We start from the raw sequence: 22,736 nt of genomic DNA on the forward strand, positions 1-22,736 counted from the left end.
ATGCCAGCTGTGTCTGTGTGCGTGGGGACTGCTGGGCCTACGGGACACTTGCATGGCCCATCTTGACCCAAAAATACCATTGCAGTGTGAGGCGTCAGCACAGCAGCCATGGCCGGCGCCCTCGGAGCAGCCCCCCCCCCCCCCATCGCCTTGGGAAGGGGTCCTTACAGCGGCTGCGCATCCCTGAAGTTTGTGGAACACGGTGTTGTGGGTGTAATTAGTCTCAGCCTAATTAGGGCTGGTTGCTTTACCCACATATCTGGTTAAATCCAAGCGATGCCATCAGCTCAAGGCAAAATCTGGCTGGTTGAGATAAACCTCTACTGAATGTGAAACCAGACGGGGGGGATCCTCGTCTGGGCAGCTCCCCTCGTGGGTCTCCGCTACTGGCATGATCAAGTGTTGTGCTGCTGCAGGGAGGAGAGATGGACAGCCTGGTGTTTCGGGAGTTGGCTTCTCTGAGTGTGAAGTGATTGAACTTCTAAATTGCCTTGTGCAATAATGAAAGATGACTAAATTGTTGAAAAGCACAGCTCTGTGCTGATGAGAACTGTAGTGCTTGCTCTTGGCCAGCTGTTGCAGGCTTGTTTTCTTAGTTCTTGTTCTGGAAATCTACCATTGATCTGTCAGCCAACTGTGAATCATTTTTTTAAGCCTTGCTCTTGCTTCACTAATATCCAGGCTTTTTTGGTTTTGTTTGTTTGTTTTTTTTTAGTTTGAGGGAGGTAGGAGTTAAATGATATCAATGGTTCATATCTACCTGAAGTTATTCATTCCTGTTATTGCAGATATTAACCTGATGTGGGACGCATGCATCAGAAGTTATTTTCCAAAGTTCATATTTCCTCTGCTGTATTTTATGTTGAGCAAGAGGATTATTTGTGTTGTGTTGCAGGTCTTGTAATTATGAGGTCTGGCAGTTTAAGGATCAGAATCTTTAATTCCACTGAGCATCCAGGAAATTCTTCTAATCCTCTAGGGAAGTAGTTCCTTGGTTTAGAAATTTCAAGGCAGGGTGTTTAAAGAGTTACCTATATAGGAAGTTCCTTGGCATTCAAACATAGGTCGGTCAAATGTAGGTATTTATTATGACAGTCTTTTTTAGGTAATATTTATTAACATCAAGGAGATTTATAAAAAGATAATATGCTTGTTGCATTTTCCCTTTCTTAACAGTTCCATAGGAAAACAAAGTATTTGGGAGATTTGAGATACTCTTTAAATGTGTGTTTGCTGGGTATGGAGTGAAGTAATAGGTAAGTAACCAGAAAATAAAAGTTCCGGAAACTTAATCTGTTATGTTAAAAGATTTGAGCAAAGTCATACTTGGGTAGGTAACAGTTTATTGTTCAGTACTGTATATGAAGAAGGCATTGGTGCAGCTGTAACCAAAGCAAGAACCACCCAGTTTTTGCTTACAGGAATTGAGTAAATATGATGTATGTGCCTGCTGCATATTCCTTGCACGTTCAAAACACCCAGTGAATTAGCAGAAGGAAGGCTTTGTTGTACCAGGGATGCAGGAGTGAGCTCTGTAGTGTGATACTGTGAAAAGTTTCAGAAATTGTCTTGAGATGTGAAAACAAACAGCTTGATCAAGTGTTGAAGAAAACTTTTAAGTTGAGCATGTTGTGGTAAAAATATTTGACATCTACTTGAGATATTTCTGTCTTTTTCTAGTTTCTGTCATTCATCACTCTGTCCTAGCCCTTGGATGCTCTCATTAAGATTGGTGACTAAAGGAGGGTAATGTGGCCATCTGTCTTCCAGAAGATGGAAGGACTACTGTCCACTGCAAACACAGGAGGTCTGAATGAGTCTTGAAGACCACAGCTTGTTGGCTCATTTTTCTGCTGTGAAAATATTTGCAAGTGTATTAGTGCTACCCAGGCCTGTTGCTTGGCGTGCTGTAGGGCATGGACATGATGGCTAACTCTGCTCCATAAAAGAGAAGCTGGGAGCTATTTGCATTGCTTTCCTGAGGTCTAGTAGTGTATTTTTGAAAGACAGTTTTAACACATGTACTGTTGTTCTCTTGGATTGTTTTGATGATTTCGATCTTGTTCCACTGTTCTTCCCTTCTGCTGTTTTTCAGGTACAAAAACTGCTCTGTATGTGTCCAGTGGATTTCCATGGGATTTTCCAGTTAGATGAACGTCGCAGAGATGCTGTTATTGCTTTAGGAATCTTTCTAATTGAATCTGACCTTCAGGTATTTTTCGTGCTTAGGCTAACTCTATTTAACTTGAAAGATTTTAGATTAATTCAAGTTTAGTGGTTCAATTAACGAAAAGTTGATATTTACTCTTGGTAAAAATAAATGAAAAGGTCAGAGATAACAGATGGGTGCAGGCAGGAGAGCACAAGGAAACAGGGACAGTACTGATGAGTGTGATAGACAGTGGTCATGGCACTGCCACAGCCAAACTGCTGTCGTTTTTTTGGTCATCATAGCTTAAGCAGAGAAGGGAAAGGCTATTCAGGAGGGTTTGCTCAAACAATATGTGTCATTGCGTGTTCTTCCCCAAGTGCTTCTGAATGGCAGGTATGTTCCAACATACTCTTGAACATCAGGTTTGTAATAGGCCTTTTTACGCCTGGCACTAGCCAGGATAAGAAGACAAACAGTGTACATAGGCTGCATTGTATGTGAGCATCCCTTTTGTGCCTGTCAGCCTGTTTATGACAAGCTGGTTCTCTTCCCTTTGAACTCTGGACGTGGTATTGTTTTGTGCGGAGGAAAGGAAGGGTATACTGAGTCCTAGGTCCAAAGTCATTAGACCTCACTTTAAGTCATTTAATGTTGCTAGGGTTTGCATCAGGCCTGAATTTCCTCCTATTTCGTATCTATTTACTATGAAACATCTTACATGCATATTATTAACATTGTCCTTTTTGCGTTTTTTTTGTAGTATGAAGTTTAAATAAGGTGGCTGTATTCATGTTTCGTGGCATTTTTATGATGTTTTCAAAGCCAGCAGTTAGTATTAATTAATCCAACTCTATGAGGAAGAAAAGCGCTATCCTTTGATTTTCAGATTAGGAAGCTGAAGTGTTGCATAGATGTGTTAAGAGACTTGCATAATGCCATGGGATGGATCACATGTACCAAATTGGGACTGGCACTGAATTTCTAGCTGTCTTAAAATTATTTTGTGACCTTGCTGTTAACTAAGAAATTGTTTGGGGTCAATTACTGTTCTGGAACTTTTTTCTCTTTTATGGAGAATGAACTGTTGCCTAGAATGAAAGGATTGGATTTATCGCACTGAATTAGTGTACTTTCATTTGCCTGTGTTGAAATCAATTTTGCAATATTGAAGAAGCCTGTGGAGTAATTTTTAGAAATGAGTTCTGTGTGTGGTTAATGTCATCTTTCAGTATCTCTAAACTATCTTGAGATGATACGGTTCAGCTTTTGTTACCCGTTTTAAATAGAGTATTTTCCCCTCTAGCACAAAGATAATGTGGTTCCTTACCTCCTCCGACTTCTGAAGGGTCTTCCCAAAGTCCAGTGGATAGAAGAGAGCAATGCACGGAAAGTCCGAGGTGATGTTTGGGGGTTTTGATCATTCTCATGGAATGCCAACCAGGAAATGGAAATGTCAAAGGTTATTCAGAACATGGTATAAGGAGAGAAGATAGGTCCTGCTAGGTTCTTAGCTCCTCACTCAACAGCGTTTAATATTGATTTACTTTAGAAGCAAAGAGGAAGTTGAATAGCTCCCAACTGTCTTGCTTGACTGCTTTGTGATAAATTGTACTTTCCAAATAAATCTATGCTCAATATATTTTGTTACTAAATTGAAGAAGATTGTGTAGCAGTTAGAGCGGGAGAGTGGAACCTTAGATTTGTATGCTGGACTTTTAGCTTTGATGCTTAGTTGCTGTTTAAACCACTTCATTTCTTACTCCCTTAATATCACATAAAATTAATATAATAATATTTTTTCATAAGGGTTACTATAAAATGTTGTATTTTTTCAATTACTTGAGAGCCTAGAGAAGTTTTTAATTATTAAAATTTCTTTTATTTGTATGTAATACTATCTATTTCTACATCTGTCTCAGAACTGTATGACATGGGGATCGCTTATGTCTTCTTGCTTTATTATTATTTGCTCTTTCTATGTTGATCCTCTCTAACAATGCTTAAGTGGCTTATTTTCTGTCTGTTCCTTTGCAGGCTTGCTTCCAGTTGCAGAAAACTTCAGCTTCTGCTTGGTAACATTGTTATCAGATGTTGCTTACAGGGATGCATCTCTCAGAGAGCAGGTAGAGTTTAAGTTTGTGCTGATGTCATACCCAGTTCTCCAATGCTGCAATACTGACAAATGTCTACAGAAGAGTACACCATAGCTGCTTCCTTTCTTGCAAAGGGATTGATTGCTTTAACGTGTGTCCTATTGCATTATTTTGTTTGTGTTAATCAATAGTCAAGTATCTAGAAGATATTCATAAGACCGTTGTTACTTCTAGATATCAAAGGGTATCAGTCACTGAGCCCAGAATTTTAGAATTCAAGTTTTGATACTGAGAGTAGGACTGTTACAATTTTATTCTGTTAGTACATACCAGCTAACTGCAAACTTTACTAAAGAAGCTCTGTAAGCTGACTGAGGACGATATACTTTTGAGGTGCTTACTTTAATATTTGCAAGTTTCATCTGTTGTAGTGATCTAGTGTAAGATAACGGTATCTCTTTACCAAAATGTAGTTTTGTATGTCTGTCTTGATTACTTTAGATTTTGGATGCAATTCTGCAAGTAATGCAGTTCCTGTTGGGAATGTGCCAGACCCCACAAATGCATGATAAAGGTACTACTAAAATTGTTACTATATTTGTAACTCCTGTCTTCTAAAAATCTTGTGTGTTTTCTGATCATCAGGATCACTCTTGAAAATGAGCAGCTTTTTCTTTCGACTTCTCTTAGCACATACTGTGTTTGCTGCCGACTGGTAAATGTGGAAGCAGAAGTGTTATTAATTTGTGATACCCTCATGGTTTTTCCTCTACTTGCACAAATAAGTCTTTGTAAAGCACCTTAGGCTGAAACAGTTCAGTGAAGTGGTAGCAAAACCGTGAAGAGGAAGTTCTAAGTTGCTGTTAATATGCTGTTATATGTGATTTTGTTTTCCAGAATATTTATGCAAGTATGCAGTGCCCTGCCTGATAGGAATTTCTCGAGCCTTTGGTCGCTACAGCAATTCAGAGGAGGCTCTCCTTTCAAAACTTTTTCCAAAAATTCCCCCACATTCCCTGAGAGTTCCAGAAGAGCTTGAAGGAATTCGCCGACGATCCTTTAATGATTTCAGATCAATTCTTCCCAGTTCTCTACTGACTGTTTGCCAAGAAGGAACACTAAAGAGAAAGGCTAGCAGTGTGTCTAGCATCTCACAGGTTTGTATGACTTGCTCTGTGTTGGAGTCAGTGTTTAGATGATTTTGTGATCTTGGTGGAGTTAAGACAGCTTTAAGCCTGGATACGCAAACATTCTCTTAACACATTGTTTGACCAGATATAGAGATCTTTGTTTTGGTTCCACAACTGAGTTTCAAAATAATTTTGTAGTTTCTGAGCTACAGAACAATCAGTGACTGTTAAACTAACAGCTGCACTAATAAGTCTTCACATGGAAGAATAGGCCAATCCTATCCCTTGTGCTATTCTCATTAAAAAGCATTGTAATGTATACCTGCAAATTTGGGAAGCTGGCGCTTAATGGCTAAAGTTTTCAGACTTTACATGCAGTACAGGACTCATCATTCTGATCTCTTCCCTTTAGTCAAAAGCACTGAAGTAGCTTTTTTTAACTTCCCATTTTTGGTTGGAATTGAGCTGTTAGACCTGTAGTTCCTGTTAGTTTTACTTGAAGCTGTGTTTCATTATAAAGTGTATGAACCATTCTCTGGAAGATTTTTCAATGTTTTGCAAATAGTTTTTAAATTATGGCTTTTGTGTGATGTTTCAGGTTAGTCCTGAACGTGGAATTCCCCCTCCCAGCTCTCCTGGAGGATCTGCAGTTCATTACTTTGAAGGTAAATTATTTTGCAAAGGAACAGTGTGTGATTTGGGGGTTTTGTTGCTATTTATAGAAAATTGAAAACCAAATCCTTTTGACCCCTTTTTCTGCCCTCTAGAATTCTTCTAGTAATTCTCTGGCACATGTCTGCTCAGATTCTGAAAAGTTTTGGGGTCTAAAGACAGTGGGAAGTTATTAACACCAGTAGTTTCCAGGCTCAGTTGTTTCTGGCAGGCTTCTGAGAGACATGATTTCCTTACTGCTAGGCTGTGCCTAGTACTGAGAAGCTTAATTCAACTAGGCCAAAAATATTTCAGGAGATTAGGTTGACTAACAAGAGTTAATATTGTGCTTCACTAGGCAACTAAATTGTTGGACTAAGGTCTGGAATTTTGCGTCCTTTGTGGCACATTGTATAAATCTAGAACAACTGCTCCATTTGAAGTAAACGTGATATGGGTCCTTGTGCAAGACCTAGTAATTTGCTGAAGTGAGAAATGATAAAGGAGACACTGAAGTTGAGTGCTCACGAATGTGTATTAATTACTGTATAATAAAAGGCAGAAATGTGAAAAATTTTCATGAATTAATATACAAACTCTTAACCACTGAGTTTTGGTAGAGCTGAGCTCTAGCTGTGAGTTCTGTGTCAAAGCAGGATTTGAAAATAAACTGCCTTTCATGAATCAACTGGAGGACTAGCTCTGCATATTAGGTGTTTTGGTGTTTCTGGTTTTGTCTGGCCCTTTGTGGTTTTTAACAGTTTGGACATTCTCTGTTTCTGGGTCATTCCCCTCTCCCAAGCACTGGCTTAAATTAATTTCTTCCATGTTAATTTTCTTTTTCTTTCATGCTACTATTTGTAGAGGCATCTGTCTTCCTCAAGCATATCATGGGATTGCAGGCTAATTCAAATATCGTTCTTAAATTACCAAGTAGGAAGAGACCTGTTTGTCTTCTGTCAAACCTGTTGAACCAACCTATACTTCTTCAATTTTATGGTCTTCATGTTTTGAATTTATATAAAAAAAAAAAAGCTGCAGGTTGGAGAGAGGCTATAGTAGTAGAACAAAAATAATCTTAATTAAAACTATAGGTGGATAATGAACAGCTTTGTAAAAATTTCAGAATCATTTTAATTCTGTCTCTAGCAGAGTTGCGATTATTCTAATCGGGATTTTATTTTCAATACTAGCTTCTACCAGGTATTTCAGATACAAGCAGCCCTTGTATTATTTCCAATAATACAGTTTGTGATAGTCTTACTTTCTGAAGATGAGTAATGACCTTGGTTTTATTCTGGCCAAGGCTAACGGTTTAGAAAAAAAGACTGAAACCATTTTTTTTTGTTGTTGTTATCACTAAATAGTGTTGCTTGAAAGCCTATTAATCACAAGAACATTACTTTAGCACAGGCAACTGAGTACTTTAAAAAGGCAGAGATGTAATTTCTAAAGTGGAAACAGTGCCAAAAGCAGTATGCTTAGCAAGTTTTTTCCTTAATAGAGTACTTGAATCTGAAAAATAATTTGATTCTCTTTGCCTTCAAATTGCAGTAGTGAATTGCTGCCTCTTCTAAGGTGAAAGCTGTGCCATGTGTTCGTTTGATCTAATACAGGGGAAAACCTTGCAAGATAGTTTTGACTTAACCTGTTCTTTGCACCTCTATGCTTTTGAACAAAATGGTGTTTACAGATGTTTTCAGGTAAATGTACATCAGTAGTATGGGAAGATTTCTTGTCAGCAGTGTCTCTGACATGGACACAAATCGTTGAAATGAATTCTTCCATTGTGATTGTAAATTTCTAATGAACAAATGTATTTTTCATCATAGTTTTCTGTCTTGGTTTAACAGTAGATGAGTTGAGTGTACCTCTTGATAGCCTGCAAGTTAAAAGACTATACCTGTGTTGGAAATGGCTAGTCTTTAGTAATGACTAAACATTACCATTAAACAAAGTTAATATATCCTCTCTCTCACCAAACTTCTATTTCTGTTATTTTTTCTGATCAGGTTCGTATCTTCCTGATGGGAGTGCACTGGATCCTGATTATTACTTCTCTACAATCAGCTCCAGCTTTTCAGTTTCTCCGCTCTTCAACGGCATTAACAATAAAGAGTTTAACATCCCACTGGAAATGCTCCGTCAGCTGTTGAACATGGTATGTGGGGGGTTCTTATGAAGGCTGCAGTGAGGTTGCATTCTAGATATTTGTGCTAGAAATAGATGCAGTTTAGGCTTTTAGCATTGCAAATAAAAAGACAGTGTTTGTGTCTCAAGCTTGTGTAATGTTATTTTTATGGCATTTAGTGTCATGCCTCAATAGTACTCCTAAGAAGCTCTCATATGAACCTCGAAGAATTTGGAAAATCAGATAAGTTTATATGAACTTCTTTCTGTTTGAGTCTTGCAGACCGCTTGAGCTGAGGTAACTTACATACTGCTAGTTGCTGAAATAGAAGATTGGTTTTTGCTGTGGGAATGAGACCCTTTTCTAGAGGGTTTAGTTGCTGGGAATTCACACAGGTGACAGAAACTACGGGTCCTGTCTGCTTCCTGCACCAGCTATTTTGGAACAGCACACAGAGGCTCAAGCATATTGTTTCTTGTTGCAGCCAGAAATTCTTGTAGCCTTAATTTTATCTGATGCTTTGCAGTTCAAGTGACTTGTGTTTTCTATGCATGGGCAAAACTGTATTGTCTTCCTATCTAGAGTCAACAGGCAACATCCTTTTTTTATTTTTTCATTTTTTTTCCTCTGTAGGTAAAACAGATTGTTGGGGATTCTCTGCTAAAGACCTTAGACACAGTTGTAGCTGAAGTTGCAGAGGTATGTTTTTAAATTCCTTTAATGACTTGAATACTTTGGGTTTTGATACTAATTTCCTGTTTGAATGGTTCTTTCAGTGGTTTATATCTAGCCTTAGACTGTGTAAAAATAGAGGGGTGAAGGGGAAATATTTCTCACTGAGATAGAAATACTTATTCTCTTAAAAAATGAACAATTTTTTACTTAACCCTGTTGTCCTACTAAATTACAGCATTGGTTGCCCAAAACTGGTTTACTGTAGACTAAGACCTTTATTGCCTATCACAGTAACATCTTTTTTCATGTAGATAAAATGTATTGGTGGTTTTATTTTTCGGGCTTGGAAATCGCTGCTGCTCTTTAAAGTGTCGTTTTTACAAGTTCAATAGTGTTGCAGTTTGTGGACCTTTACTTGCAGAGGTGGCATACTTGTTTCTGTAGGTCTGTGAGACCTTGTTCTCCCCTTTGCTGGGTGCAGTTCTCTAACAGCATCGACCATGTTTTATGGAGTTAACCTCATCTCCTTGGGGGCGTAGAGCTGTATGTGTTCAGTTGTGCTGGGAAAATGACTTTGCTGTTCCCTCCAGCCTTCTTTCGAGTACTGCTGTATTTGAAATGTAGGCCAAGTGGAGACAGCTTCAGTTTCTCTTTTTGCTATCTCAGTAAAAGGAGAGGTTTTGGTCCTCTCTTTTTTTAACAACACTGTTAGGGAACGTATATGTGCGCTTCAAACTGAAAGAGTGACTGAATGTTCTTTAATGCACTGAGTGGCTGTACTTTTCCTTTTGATGAAAGTAGAGGGGGAAAAGCTGCGAGGTTACTTCTGGGACCTGTTTTAAATGCTTGTTTACATGGTGGAGGAAAACAGTTATATGATTGGAATAAGAAGATTTATTTATCACTATAATGGAAAATACCTTCATTTTGAATCCAGCAAATTGCTTGTTTTCTTTTTCAGACGGGTGCTAATACAGATCTCTATTATAAAACATTCAGTGATCCTCTTTATCTTGCTCAGTTTAAAATGCTGAGAGACACATTATACTATATGAAAGGTATAGTATTTGGTTTTTTTTTATTTTATTTATCCTTCATTATGTTTAGGATCCAAAGCATTGTCTGCATGGTATTGAGTGCTTGAACATTGGGGTTTACGTTTCCTGGGAACTCCACATATCCTATAAAATTTGTATTTTGAAATGTTTCCATACAAAAAAGATGCTATGGAAGTAGGAAAAAAATATTTTGAGCACCATTAAAAGGATTCATAGACAGCATTTCAATTGTCTGCTCACTAGTGGACTTTGCTATGAAATTTATCTTTTAGGCAGGACATAAACTTTATTAAATCATTTCATTTATAATGTAGCAATGAATTTTATATATGCATCATTCTGATACACTGACTCCTATCCTTCTAGTATAATGCTGTTTCCTTTTATTTCTTTAGACCTTCCCAACTCATTTGTGAAGGAAATCCATGATTTTGTGCTAGAGCAGTTCAACAGCAGTCAGTCAGAACTTCAGAAAATCCTTCATGATGTGGATCGACTGCACAATGAACTGAGTCCTTTAAAACTGCGTTGTCAGGCAAATGCTGCCTGTGTGGATCTCATGGTGTGGGCTGTGAAAGATGAACAAGGTAAAAAATGCTCCTTGGTCTCTGGAATGCCTGTCTTTTTTTCTAAGTTGTAGAAATACTTATAAGGTCTCTGAGATTAGATGATGCTCAGAGAAATATAAAATAAATTTTAGTGGAATGCTCTTTGCTATTAGAATAGAAGAGTAAAACTTCCATCAAAATGTTGAATTAGTTGGCTAGGTAGGTAGACATCTCGTTATAGTAATGGAAACAGAAGCATCCTATTGGCTTATCTACAAGAGATGGTATAATTGCTGCATTACATACAGCTGCTTATTTTCTAGTTTATGTTTTTAATTATTGCTTTTAGTGTCTTAAATGTTTCTCAGTCATTCTCGTAAAATGTTTTTTCTTCATTGCTAACAGGACTAGGAAGCTCTTTCTCACTTTTTCTCAATTTTCTTTCTTGTGTATAATTCTTACACATGCTCTGAATATGTGAAGGATTTTTTTCCTTTGGACCTTGCAATACTCAATTTCTTGTCAAATGTGAAGTATGCTCAAAATCAACTTTAAGTACTGTCATTCTTTCAACCATAGTGTTTGACAGAGCTGTTTGGTGCAGATACTGAGTTTCCAAAACTGCTTTTACAGAAGCAGCACTAAATCTTTTTCAGGAATTGTAGTATGAGGACAGTGAAGCTTACAAATTCTCTGCATTGTTTTAGAAATTCCAGTAAGCACTGGGTTGTGTGTGGCCTAATACCAGCTAAAGATAAATTTTTCTGTTGGATGTTTCATTTAAGGTGCAGAAAACCTGTGCATCAAGTTATCAGAGAAGCTGCAGTCGAAAACCTCAAGCAAAGTCATCATTGCTCACTTGCCACTGCTAATTTGCTGTTTGCAGGTCTGTCGTTACAGTGTTCGACAGTGCTATATCAGTGAGTGAGAGTTCGGGGAGTTTTACAGGTTGCTAGAAGAACAGTTTTTGTCTGTTATTTGTATTACTTCCCATGTAGTGCTTTCAGAATTTTCATACCTCAGCTAATTCTTGAAGAATAATATTCATGAGATTTTTTTTTTTAACCAGTATTTAATTTCTGAAATATTTAGCTTCTTAGTCCATTACATAAACAATTAAAATACTGGGACTGGCAGATCACTGGGTTTTAAGACTAAGACTTAGTTATTCTGATTTTTATGTCTTCTGATTGGGCACTTACTCATAGTCTTACAAATGTGGTGTTTTCCACCTCATTGTAAATAGTAAGTTGTCAGGATTCTCTAAATATTGGAACTTGTCCGATAACTTTATTTTTAGAGAGTGGAGTTCATTTCGTGTAACTCCTGTGAAATCACCCAGGAAGAAAGCACCAAGCCTTGACTGGCATGATGCGCTCTAGGATAACCTAAAAGAATTAGAGTCTTTAAACGTCTAAATCTTCTGCTAAAAATTGAATCCCTCAGAACTTTGTATGGTTTACTTTGGATTGAAGTTGCAAGCTTACAGTTGAAATAAAAATTGCACTGTTATATTCTAAAGCTATGCTTTGGTGCTTTTTTTTTTCTTTTTTAGGGTCTAGGTCGTTTGTGTGAGAGGTTCCCCGTTGTGGTTCATTCTGTCAATCCATCCTTGCGAGACTTTCTTGTGATACCTTCCCCAGTGCTTGTGAAACTTTACAAGTATCATAGCCAGTATCACACAGGTAAAGGAAAAAAGGCTGTGTTCCAAGGGATATGCTAATGATTGTTTTCCAGCTTGAATGGCTTTTTGATGCTTTTGGATAGTTTGTGGTGATATAGCTCTAGAGGGAAATGGAGATGGATTTGTGATTTTTTTTTTTTTTTTTTTTTTTTTTTTTGGAGGTGAAGAGGAGGAATGTAAATCAAATTCTGGTAGAAGTGTATCTAAGGGCAAGCAGTGTATGTAGAACTACATTTTATCCTAGCAGCAATATTGCTATGCCTCTTTTGCTGAAACTGAGCACTGTTGTCCTAAGTGAGATCACCAACAACTATAGTGTGATATTGCAGTATTGAAGGTTGTATTATGTGAGTCAACCTCCTGCGCTCAATTCAGGGCAGTTTGCTTAGGGCCTTCAAAAACATCCACGGACAGAGATTCTACAACCTGAGCCAATGCATAAGTATCCTTGGGGGGGCGGGGGAATCACTTATCCAGTTGGAACCTCCCTTGTTTCAAGTTAGGGCTGATGTACCTCATTCTGCTATGAAGCCTGCTTCTCTCTTCTCGGTAACCTACTTGACGCTTTGGAAGGCAGCCGTTAGGTCTGTCCAAAGCTGCACTCTTCTCCAGGCTGAACAAGGTTATGTTCCTCACACTCTCCATACATGTCCTGTGCTCCAGTCCCATGACCATCTTGATGGCATTTGGCAGGTTTTTTGTTGTTGTTTTTAAATTATAATATCAAGTTATGATTTCCAAAAAGAAAATCTTCGATTTAAATCACTTGCTAATGCAAAAACAGTGTTGTAATGCTAAAGCAGAACAGGTAAAATGATAACTGAAGGTGACAATTTAGGAATAATTATTTAGGAATAGTTAAACACAGTAATATCTTGTATAGCTAGTGGCAACACATGCACTTCCAAAGTTCCTCAGCTGAACTCTGAACTGTAAAGTAGTCTGTTTTGAGCTCACTCAACAGATAGTGCTCTGCCTGTGTGCTCTCATCTTGGTGTTGATTTCAAATGGTGCTTTCAAATGGTGTTGATTTCCATGCTCTGTGTTCTTAGTAGGTGGTAATGACATCAAGATTAGTGTCACCAACGAGCATTCAGAGTCCACTCTAAATGTAATGCCTGGCAAGAAAAGTCAACCATCCATGTATGAGCAGCTGCGCGACATTGCCATAGACAACATCTGCAGGTAAGAGAGAGACTTCCACCATGTTGGAACATGTGTTCTATTTCCCTAGCAGAAAAGTATTGGGACCATTTAGAAGGTGCTGCTCTGTGCTGCTATAAAGGCTTTTTGCCGTTTTTGAACGTGACTTCATTTTCCTTCAGACATCTCTTGGTTCTGTTTATGTCCTAATTGTAAAATAATAATTCAGTCTCATTGTTTTGCTTCCCACATATGTAATTCATGCAAGTCACCATTTTGATACTCATTGGGGTTTTTGTTTTCCGCTTAGATTATCATGTTGAGTGAGCCTGCTGTAACAGAAGGATTGTTGCACACTCAAATGTGGGCAGCGTAATAGTTATTCTTTCCTTCTAGACAGCCACAGAGAGCTGAAGGGAAGACAGATAGTCGGTGACTAGAGACGAGGGATTGAATTTTCTAAAGCAGTGGATCCTGAATTTACCTTATTGCATATCCCCATCTTTATTGTTGCTGGAGAAAGCAGCAGTAGAAGCTCTGCTCATTTTTTGAGCTACATCTGCAGCCTTCCTAGGCAATTGGTTCTTATACTTTAGTATAAACTTTTTTCTCTTATACCTGGCATGCATTTACAGTAGTAAAAAGTGAAGTGTTTAATTCATGCATCTTTTTCTCTCTGGCTGTTCTAGCAAGTTTTCTGTTCATTGTTATTCCAGATGCTTGAAAGCTGGCTTGACTATAGATTCGGTGATTGTTGAGGCCTTTCTTGCCAGTTTATCTAACCGTCTGTACATCTCTCAAGAGAGTGATAAGTAAGTTGTTAACCATCAAACCAATTTTTCCTTCGCTCAGTGAACCTGAAGCTAATTCTAAGTACGGACAGCATTATTTTAGAATTAAATGTCTCTGAGATTAGTGAGCTTGTATGTGGGATCAGGATCTTCCCGTGCAGATCTTTGCAGAGCTGAACCCTTGTTTTCGTACTGAGAGATATGGATTCATTTTTATTTGATTGAATTGGCAAATCTTTGGCGAGTATTAGCCAATTTTTGAGTCCTAGATTGAGTGATATTCTCTCTGCTGTATCCTTCAGGCTTCAGCTATCTTTTATGGCTAGACACAGCTTGTCACTTGTGGCATTTGACTTGCTTCACTTTTAAGAAACTCGCCTACCAAGAAACCTCCAAGGGGAGGTCCTATAGTAGCTGGTCTGACTGTCATGTCTTAATGTTTTGCAGATCACTTTCACCTCTTTTCACTGTTGGTCCTACAGCAGTTTGTTTATGGATTAGTATGGGTTTCTTGGATAGTGTGCTGGGGGGGGGTTGGTGTTTATTTTGAAAACCAACTTGTGAAAGTATATCTCTAATGTTAATGTTAGGAGTAAGTGGGTATATAGAGTAGCAATATTAAAGCTGTTAGTGATGTTTAAATTTAGTATATGAACTGTTTCTTACATGAAATAGAACCATGCTTGAAGGTCTTGATAACTGTTGAACAGTTACATGTATCATTTGGGGGCTTTTTTTGTTTGTTTTCTGTAACAGGGAAGCCCATTTGATTCCTGACCACACAATTCGTGCTCTAGGGCACATTGCGGTGGCACTGAGGGACACCCCAAAAATGATGGAACCCATTCTACAGATCTTACAACAGAAGTTTTGCCAGCCACCTTCTCATCTTGATGTTCTCATCATTGATCAGCTGGGCTGCTTGGTCATCACTGGAAATGTAAGGAAAGAACTGGCCAAGAGAGTGCTGTTTCATGATCCCTTTCCTTTAGTTAAAAGGAAATGTATTTCAGAAACTGCATTTGCGGAAGATTTTTAAGGTTTTTATTTTCTTCACCACAGGTGTGCACTTGTACAATCCTCATGTCTCTGACATCAGAAAACAGAAGCTAGTTAATAATGTGGAAAATGCTGTCTCTGTAAAGATTAATCCCCATAGAAAATAAAAAAAGTGTTTTTTTTTTTTAAAAAAACAAACTATAAACCCTCCCCAAACTCAATGTTTTGAAAAGTTATTAAGAAATTTATAAACTTGGCCTGTGTCCCAAATAGGTGCACAGTATTTTTTTTTATATCAGTAATTAAATTTCAAAGTCTTGTAGGTCCATACATTTAAAAGTGTGGATTGCCTTCTTCAGTCGTACAAGGATTAACTGCCTTACCTTTTCTGAATGTAATTTGTGCCTCTGAGCAAGCATTTAATTGCCAGAACTCAAAAGCCTGAAAAAAAGTTTTCCATCAGGAAGGCGGAGTTAAGGAAGTTAATAAATTTTGTAAAATTTGATCAATTAAAAACACTAATGAAAGCACTTCCACTGTGTGCTTTATGGAAGCTGAAACTGTTGCTCAGGCTATGACTAGATACCTATATGAAGAACTTCGTAATAGTGTATTTTACAGGGTTGTTCTTTAGAGAGATTGTATTCAATAAGCTCTACTTAGCAATTTGTTGTTTTGTTGTTTTTTTTTTTTTACAGCAATATATTTACCAGGAGGTGTGGAATCTGTTTCAGCAAATCAGTGTTAAAGCAAGCTCAGTTGTTTACTCTGCCACAAAAGACTATAAGGATCACGGATACAGGTAACTTAGCTGTGTCCCTTAAATGTATGAATATTATATTAAATATCCTTTATGCTACATCAGGGATTTTAACTTTCTCCCATTGTAAGTTTTATAATGAGGTTATAAATACTACTGTTCTTTTTCTTTTATGTTAAAAAGTAATGTATCTGTTTAAAAATAGTAACACTTCATAATGTAGAGATTCCTAAAAATACTGATCCTGCCCCCCACCCCCCCCCGTAAGGAGATAATGTTTGTAAATGATAATTGAAGTTGATGATTTATGTTATCTGTGACTACAGTAGTTAATCTCTTAGCCTGAAAAAGCTAATGAATTCCATTGGGTTTTGTGTATGTGGGGTTTTTTTGGTTTCTGTTTTGTTTAAATGTAGTCCCAGCACTTGTTAGGGATTACATGCAAACCATTAACAATTTAATTCTTGGTATGTAAGTATGCCTTGTAGTCCCTGTTATAACTAAAGATTATCACTGACTTTGTTGGTAGTTGGGGTAGGCTGGATATCTTTTAATGTAGTGCATAAGTAACCAAGAGGACTATTCCTGTCAGTATGTTTTAACATACTTTGTGACTCAGTGCAACCTCAGCTCTAACAACAGCTGATACTAGTTCTGATTCTTCTGCTCAAGAGCTTTCCCAATCCAGAAACACAGCCCTTTGCTGCTTTTTGTCTGTAGCCATATCTGCTACAGGGAAGTAATTTCCTTTTGGCCGTGACAGCATCATAAATGAAATGTCCTCCAGAGGCAAAGCTTACAAAGAGTTTTTCACTTAAATACTGATTGGATTTAAATTATCGGTAAAGTGATGTGCTATTCATAAAAATAAATAACAACACCCCTAAAAAAGACTCTGAGTGAAAACATGTCAGCAGCCTTATTACAAGACTTACTATCAGCATTATGAAGAAAGCACTGAAAATATAAAACTTTGAGAAATTGCTTGTTCATAACTGTTCTTTCTTCTCAGGCACTGTTCTTTGGCAGTCATTAATGCCCTAGCTAACATTGCTGCTAACATTCAAGGCGAACACCTTGTGGATGAACTGCTGATGAACTTGCTGGAACTGTTTGTTCAGCTTGGGCTAGAAGGAAAGAGAGCTAGTGAGAGAGCAAGTGAAAAAGGACCAGCACTGAAGGTCAGATATTCACTGTTTTTTAATTGTATCCAGCTGTGCATTTATATGGATGGCACTACTAAACAGAGTCTTCTGTATGTTTTTTTTAACCGAACCCACACCCTTACACACAGAGAAAAAAAATCACGCTTTGTTAAACCTGAGAATGTGTTCTGATCATGGAATATGAGTGCAGGTCTATAATGCCTTTCAAACATCTGACTAATCTGTGTATAGTATCTGAGATAAAGCAGTTGTATACCTGTTGTTCAACTGAGCCTGATTTTGTGTGAGACTGAGTAAACTGGCTGGAGTCTTGGAGGCAGAACTGCAGGGAGAAATACAGAATGCTGACTGCTGAATGCCTCTTACTAATTCTTAGAGTGTCTCTAGGTGTGACAGAATTCTTCTTATTTTAGTGGTGTCATAGGATCATAGGAAAACTCAGGTTGGAAGGGACCTCAGGAAGTCATCTAATCCAACCTCCAGCTTGAAGTAGTCAACTTGTGTCATCCTGACTAATCCTAAATTGTTGTTACGAGTGGGTGCATCTTGATTTTTTTCCCGAGATCCAAGTTGATGCAGCCCTATCTGTCTAGGCTTATAATGGAAACAGTGCAGTGAAGTGAAAATTACAGATTTAATAAAAATCTCTGATGATTTTTAGGGGTGCTTCATTTAGAGAGCAAGTTTATTCAAAAAGATGAGACTTGTTTCTTAGATTAATTTGTATGGTAGGAGTACTTTGCAGAAGAGTATATTTGAGTGGTTTTGCTTTAAAATACAGTTCTTTTTAAGTGAAACTTTCAATTATGATTTGTAAAATTTAACATATACTGGCTTTTGAAAGTCTATGAGAAGCTTTGGAAGAGGAGCGTCTTTAAATGCTAACTAAATTTCTGCAGGAGCAGTTTTTATGCAGTTACTTTACTTGCTCAGAATTCTCTGCTTTTTATTCGTATGTGAAGACTTTTTCACCTCACTTCATGTTGGCTTTTCTTCCCATTTCAATTAAGTATCCAGAGTACTCAATGTCCCTGTTTATTTAAGAAACAAAAATCTCTGCCTTTCCCACAATACCTTCCTCTCATCTTTGCTCTAAAATATACTCATAAACAAGCCGTTAATCTTGACTTTTGCTCTTGAGATATATATAATCGTTTGAAAAGCAAAAGTGATTGCTTCCTACTCATAAAAAAATCAAAGCTGTCCTCCAGTTGTGTTCCTCCCTAGTGTTCAAATGCTGTAACCTCTTGGCATTCATGCACTGCCTTAGGATAACTTGTGAAAACTCAGTGTTTGATAGTGATTTTACATACCAAAAATACACTTTTATGTTTTAATAATTCAAATGTGTTCATACTGGAAAGTTAAGGTTTTCTTGGAGATGCGATTTGAGAGCTGTTCCCTGCTTTTTAGGGCAGATAGGTAACACTTCCTTTTGAAATAGGCACATTTTACTAGTAGTGAGGGGAAACAATGTGGTTTTTTTTTTCTTTTTAACCTCTCTTTCCCCCCTCCTGTGCATCCTACATTTTAATTGTACCAAGTTCTTTCTTTATCCTTTTATTGGATGTGTGAATTCTTGGTAAATCCCTCTGAAATGAATCTGTTTACTTTGACAATTCACTACATTTAATCAAGGATGCCAACTTTTCTCTTAAAAGGGAGCTAGGACATGTCTAGAATCTGCTTTTCATGAAGTCTGTGATGGAAAATTTCTCTCCACAGGTTTCATATATTCTTCTAACCACAAATAAGTGAGCTGAAATGGTGAAAAGCCTATTGTAAACATTGCTCTAAAATGACACTTCTAAGTTAGTTTCCACCCTCCTCCTTTCAGGGATATTTTTCCACTGTTTAGTTTTGGAATCACTATGGGAGACAAACTGCTGCACTGACTTAAAGCTGCCTGAAAATGGAAAAATATGTGATTGATTTAACATGGATTTGAGCTAGGAGGCAGTGTTTCTTTATTATGAGGATACTGATAGCAGTTTTCACTGGAACACTCTTTACTCAATGTAGAGTAAAAGTTCTGGAAGGTATTCTGAAGACTGAGTTACTTCATTTTCAAGAAGAGATAAAGTAGGTAAAACACTGCACATACTGTGCTCCCAAACAAAAGCATTTTTTTTCTTTCGTAGTTTGCCTATGTCCTTGGCTTTTCAGTGTACCTTTTTATGGACTTAAATTTGCTTGCTAACCATTAAAATGCTTCAGTGGCTTATTTGTTCTGTTTTAAACCAGATTTTTCAACCATGCAAAAGTGACTTTTGTGAGGGGGAAAAAAAATAATTTTTAAAAAAATTTTTTTTTCTGCCATTGGTGATAGTTAACACAAGTCTCCTCTGAGTATGCCCAGGGATAGAAGTCATTGCATCTTCTTCATCCTTAGTGCTATATATTATCATAAAGAGGCTGATAGTCCATTTTTGTAACAAAAATGCTAGTAGAAAAGTGGGTTTTCTACCATTCTATCTGTTGGTGTCATGTGCTAGGTTCTGGCTATCTCAGTTAGCTTGCATCTCTACTCTGACTCTGCCACAGTTTGTCATGTGCAGTGGACTGTCCTGATGCTAGCAAAAAAAATATAGTGACTTTTTCCAGTTGTTCCTACCCCTTAGAGTGACTTGAGTGCTGTTCTTTCATTCCTTTCAAAAATATTTAAGGGTATATCTTTTGTTTTGCTTTATCTTGGACACTGAGGAAAGATAACCAAAACGTGTTTTAGTTGGGTTGTATCATCTTTGTTTCATCTGAGGACTATTTGGTTTTGTTTCTCTCTCTCTTCTTTTCTTCTTTCTTTTTTTTATTTTTAATTGCTTTAGCCTGGAGAAGAGAAGGCTCCGGGAGACCTTACTGCAACCTTCCAGTACTTAGAGGGGGCTTATAAGAAAGATGGGGACAGCCTTTTCAGCAAGGCCTGTTGTGACAGGACAAGGGGTAATGGTTTTAAATTAAAAGAGGGTAGAATCCGACTAGATAGAAGACAGACATTTTTCTCAATGAGGGTGGTGAGGCACTGGCACAGGTTTCTCAGAGAGGTGGTTGATGCCCCATCCCTGGGCATGCTCAAGGCCAGGCTGCTCGGGGCTCTGAGCAACCTGACCGAGTTGCAGATGTCCCTGCTCACTGCGGGGGGGTTCAGACTGGATGTCCTTTAAAGGTCCCTTCCAACCCAACCCATTTTGGTTTATTCTACTTCATGCAAAACTACCCTGTTAGTACGTCTGCCTTGCCTTCTCCCCATGGGACCAGCGATCTCTTTTCTGGGTCTCTCTCTTGTAAAGAGGAAGATGGACAGTTCTCTCCCTCCCAAATCCAATGTGGAAGGATATGGGAAGCAGGGAAGGACTTCGGAGAGGACATGTCTCTGAGCATGGTATCTGTGCTATTGCTCTTTGCCTTATCAGAGAAGGTGAGAGACAACATACTGTGTGCAGTGAATGTTTTCAGTTCTTAAACGCTGTATTTGGCCAAGAACAAATACACTTGTTATGTAGAGTGCAATTAAAAAAGTCCTAATAAGTCAAAGGAAATACATATTTTCCTTATGCTTCTCATATTTCAATGGAAAAGGCTGCTCTCCCTGCTTAAATAAATTCTTGAAAATGGTGTCTTTTTACAGCCTTGTTATTTTTTGCTTCATTTTGGTAGTAAAATGAGACTTTTAGTAAACATTTGACACTTGTTTGTTGCCACTCGTTTAATGTGAGCATTTTTCTTGTAGTGGTTGGATGTCAGAGTAGACATGGTATCAATTAATATTTCCCCCCCTTTAGCTCAAGGCATAATATCTGACTTCCAAACATAGAAGATTCTGTGCTCGAAGGGGAAAAAAACTACCTTCAATAGTCTGTGAGGAGCCACCTGAAAAGCTTTGTTGAAAGACTGCGGGGTGTGCCCAGTGGATTTCTGGGCCACCTTGGGCACATCTGTTTGCAAGATACGGAGTTGTAATTGGCAGTGTGTGTTTTTATTTACATAGACAGTAGGAATGTTTGATGCTTGAAATACATTTTGTAGCAGATATTTTAGAAATGCTTTTTTAAATGTTTTGATAATTTCTTTTTTATTTTTCAGGCCTCCAGTAGCGCAGGGAATCTGGGTGTGCTTATTCCTGTTATTGCTGTGGTGAGTATCCAATGGCTGGGCTGTTGCAAACAAAATAATTTTTCTCACATATATCAAATATCAGTGCTATTTCATGGTCAAATGGTTTGATTAACAACTAATGCAGAAGTAAGCATCCAAGAGAAATATAATAGTATTGTAAAATAATATTTCTTGCTCTTGGGGGGGGGAACATTTGTTTAGTAATGACATATTTTTTAAAATAAAATAATTAACCTTTTGTGATTCAGGATTAGATTGTTGCTAGTCAGGAATTCAAGAGATTCATGAGCTAAGTAATACCACAGGGGATATTTCTTTGAATAGTTTTTGGCATGCAGTGTAATAAACAGTACATATCTGTGACCCAAGGAGAAAACTGAAAAACAAAAGTTAATAGAAACAGTTAAAAATAAATCTTATTTGGCAGCACAGTGAATTCTGCTTCTTAAAAGGAAAAAACCAAAATCATTGAGAAAGGAGGGAGGAAGGAGAGGAGGTGTTTTGTGTCTTCTGAAAGTAGAATTGGCTGTCATGTTGGAAGCATTTTAAGAAATGTGCAAGGACACAGATGTCAGTTCCAGACTTACTTGTTTTGATGTATATCTGGTTTTGATCTCAGATGACAACTTTTTCTGGGGGAAGAACATTTTTTCTAACAAAGTATAACTACTAATTCAGCCAAAAATTGGTGTGCTCCGTTCTAGATCTCCAACAGAAAATTTTGATACGTCCAAGCTGAGTTTCCAAGTCAGTAGGACTAGTTGCCTAACTGCTGTAGCTTTTACAAAAAACAGCATGTCTAAAAGATCCATAGACAAACTTAAATTTACTGGAGGGCAAAAAACATCATGTCACTTTCTCCCCTCCTGAAGTTAAATTGTTCTGTGGAACTTTTCCTGCATAGCTGATCAGACAAAAGGGGAAAATGTGTTATATACTTGCAGTAGGCATGCCTACTTGTAACTTGCTTATACTGCACATCCATTAACAAGCAGGAAAAAAAAAATAAATTATTTCATTCTCTGCCCTCACAAACGCCTTTGCTGAAGCTTTTCAAAGAGAAGAACCTAAAATTAGCACTGGTTAAAGATCAAAGAACTGTTCCTTTCCTTGCCCAGTCTCGTCAACCAGTTTCCAACATAAACTCTTCCTGAATTCACCAGCAATCACAAGGGCCAGATCCTAGCTTTATAGAAATGTGTTTATAAATGTCTTGGCTTGCTGTTATTCAATAACTGCTCAGTTTTTACATGAACTAGCTAGTCTTGTGTTGAGAGATTTGTTCTAGTGGGTAGTATTTTTCAGCTATCAGTAAGGCAAGCACTGATTTCAGTGAAAGCAGGATCATTCCTTGAATATTGAGAAAAGGTTAGTGCTTGTTAGAGACTTAATGTAAAAGTTATGGAAGTACTTTTCTGTTTCAAATTTTTATTGATGATATATTTGTTCTGAATAGCTGGTGATAACTGCATTTTTCTTAACCAATGTGACCTTTAAATGGAGTCAGATAGTGCCAGAATCTGAAGCAACAGTTAATGGTTACATTATGGTTGTTGAAGCAAATATTTGACTTTCTTGCACAATGTATGAAGATCATGAGTTTTGAGCAGTAGCTGATTGCTTTTCTGCTTGACCTCTTTCC

The 22,736-nt window shown here is 37.7% G+C and overlaps 1 protein-coding gene across 1 annotated transcript in view; it reads left to right on the top strand.

Annotated features, from left to right (window-relative positions):
* The first annotated feature begins 2,101 nt into the window (after nucleotides 1–2,101).
* The window catches only part of PI4KA (phosphatidylinositol 4-kinase, catalytic, alpha), a 63,274-nt gene continuing 42,639 nt past the window's right edge, over nucleotides 2,102–22,736 (top strand). Inside the window, exons 1-18 of the mRNA XM_009704757.1 lie at nucleotides 2,102–2,212; nucleotides 3,456–3,549; nucleotides 4,187–4,275; nucleotides 4,747–4,819; nucleotides 5,143–5,402; nucleotides 5,974–6,040; nucleotides 8,039–8,187; nucleotides 8,791–8,856; nucleotides 9,794–9,890; nucleotides 10,286–10,477; nucleotides 11,224–11,324; nucleotides 11,994–12,123; nucleotides 13,175–13,307; nucleotides 13,982–14,077; nucleotides 14,813–14,996; nucleotides 15,754–15,857; nucleotides 16,828–16,996; nucleotides 21,062–21,112. Coding sequence (XP_009703059.1) covers nucleotides 2,114–2,212; nucleotides 3,456–3,549; nucleotides 4,187–4,275; nucleotides 4,747–4,819; nucleotides 5,143–5,402; nucleotides 5,974–6,040; nucleotides 8,039–8,187; nucleotides 8,791–8,856; nucleotides 9,794–9,890; nucleotides 10,286–10,477; nucleotides 11,224–11,324; nucleotides 11,994–12,123; nucleotides 13,175–13,307; nucleotides 13,982–14,077; nucleotides 14,813–14,996; nucleotides 15,754–15,857; nucleotides 16,828–16,996; nucleotides 21,062–21,112 — 2,154 coding nt within the window. The 5' untranslated portion in view covers nucleotides 2,102–2,113. The remainder of the gene's footprint in view (nucleotides 2,213–3,455; nucleotides 3,550–4,186; nucleotides 4,276–4,746; nucleotides 4,820–5,142; nucleotides 5,403–5,973; nucleotides 6,041–8,038; nucleotides 8,188–8,790; nucleotides 8,857–9,793; nucleotides 9,891–10,285; nucleotides 10,478–11,223; nucleotides 11,325–11,993; nucleotides 12,124–13,174; nucleotides 13,308–13,981; nucleotides 14,078–14,812; nucleotides 14,997–15,753; nucleotides 15,858–16,827; nucleotides 16,997–21,061; nucleotides 21,113–22,736) is intronic.

Source organism: Cariama cristata, unplaced genomic scaffold (assembly GCF_000690535.1).
Source record: "Cariama cristata isolate BGI_N322 unplaced genomic scaffold, ASM69053v1 scaffold8377, whole genome shotgun sequence".
NCBI lineage: Eukaryota > Metazoa > Chordata > Aves > Cariamiformes > Cariamidae > Cariama > Cariama cristata.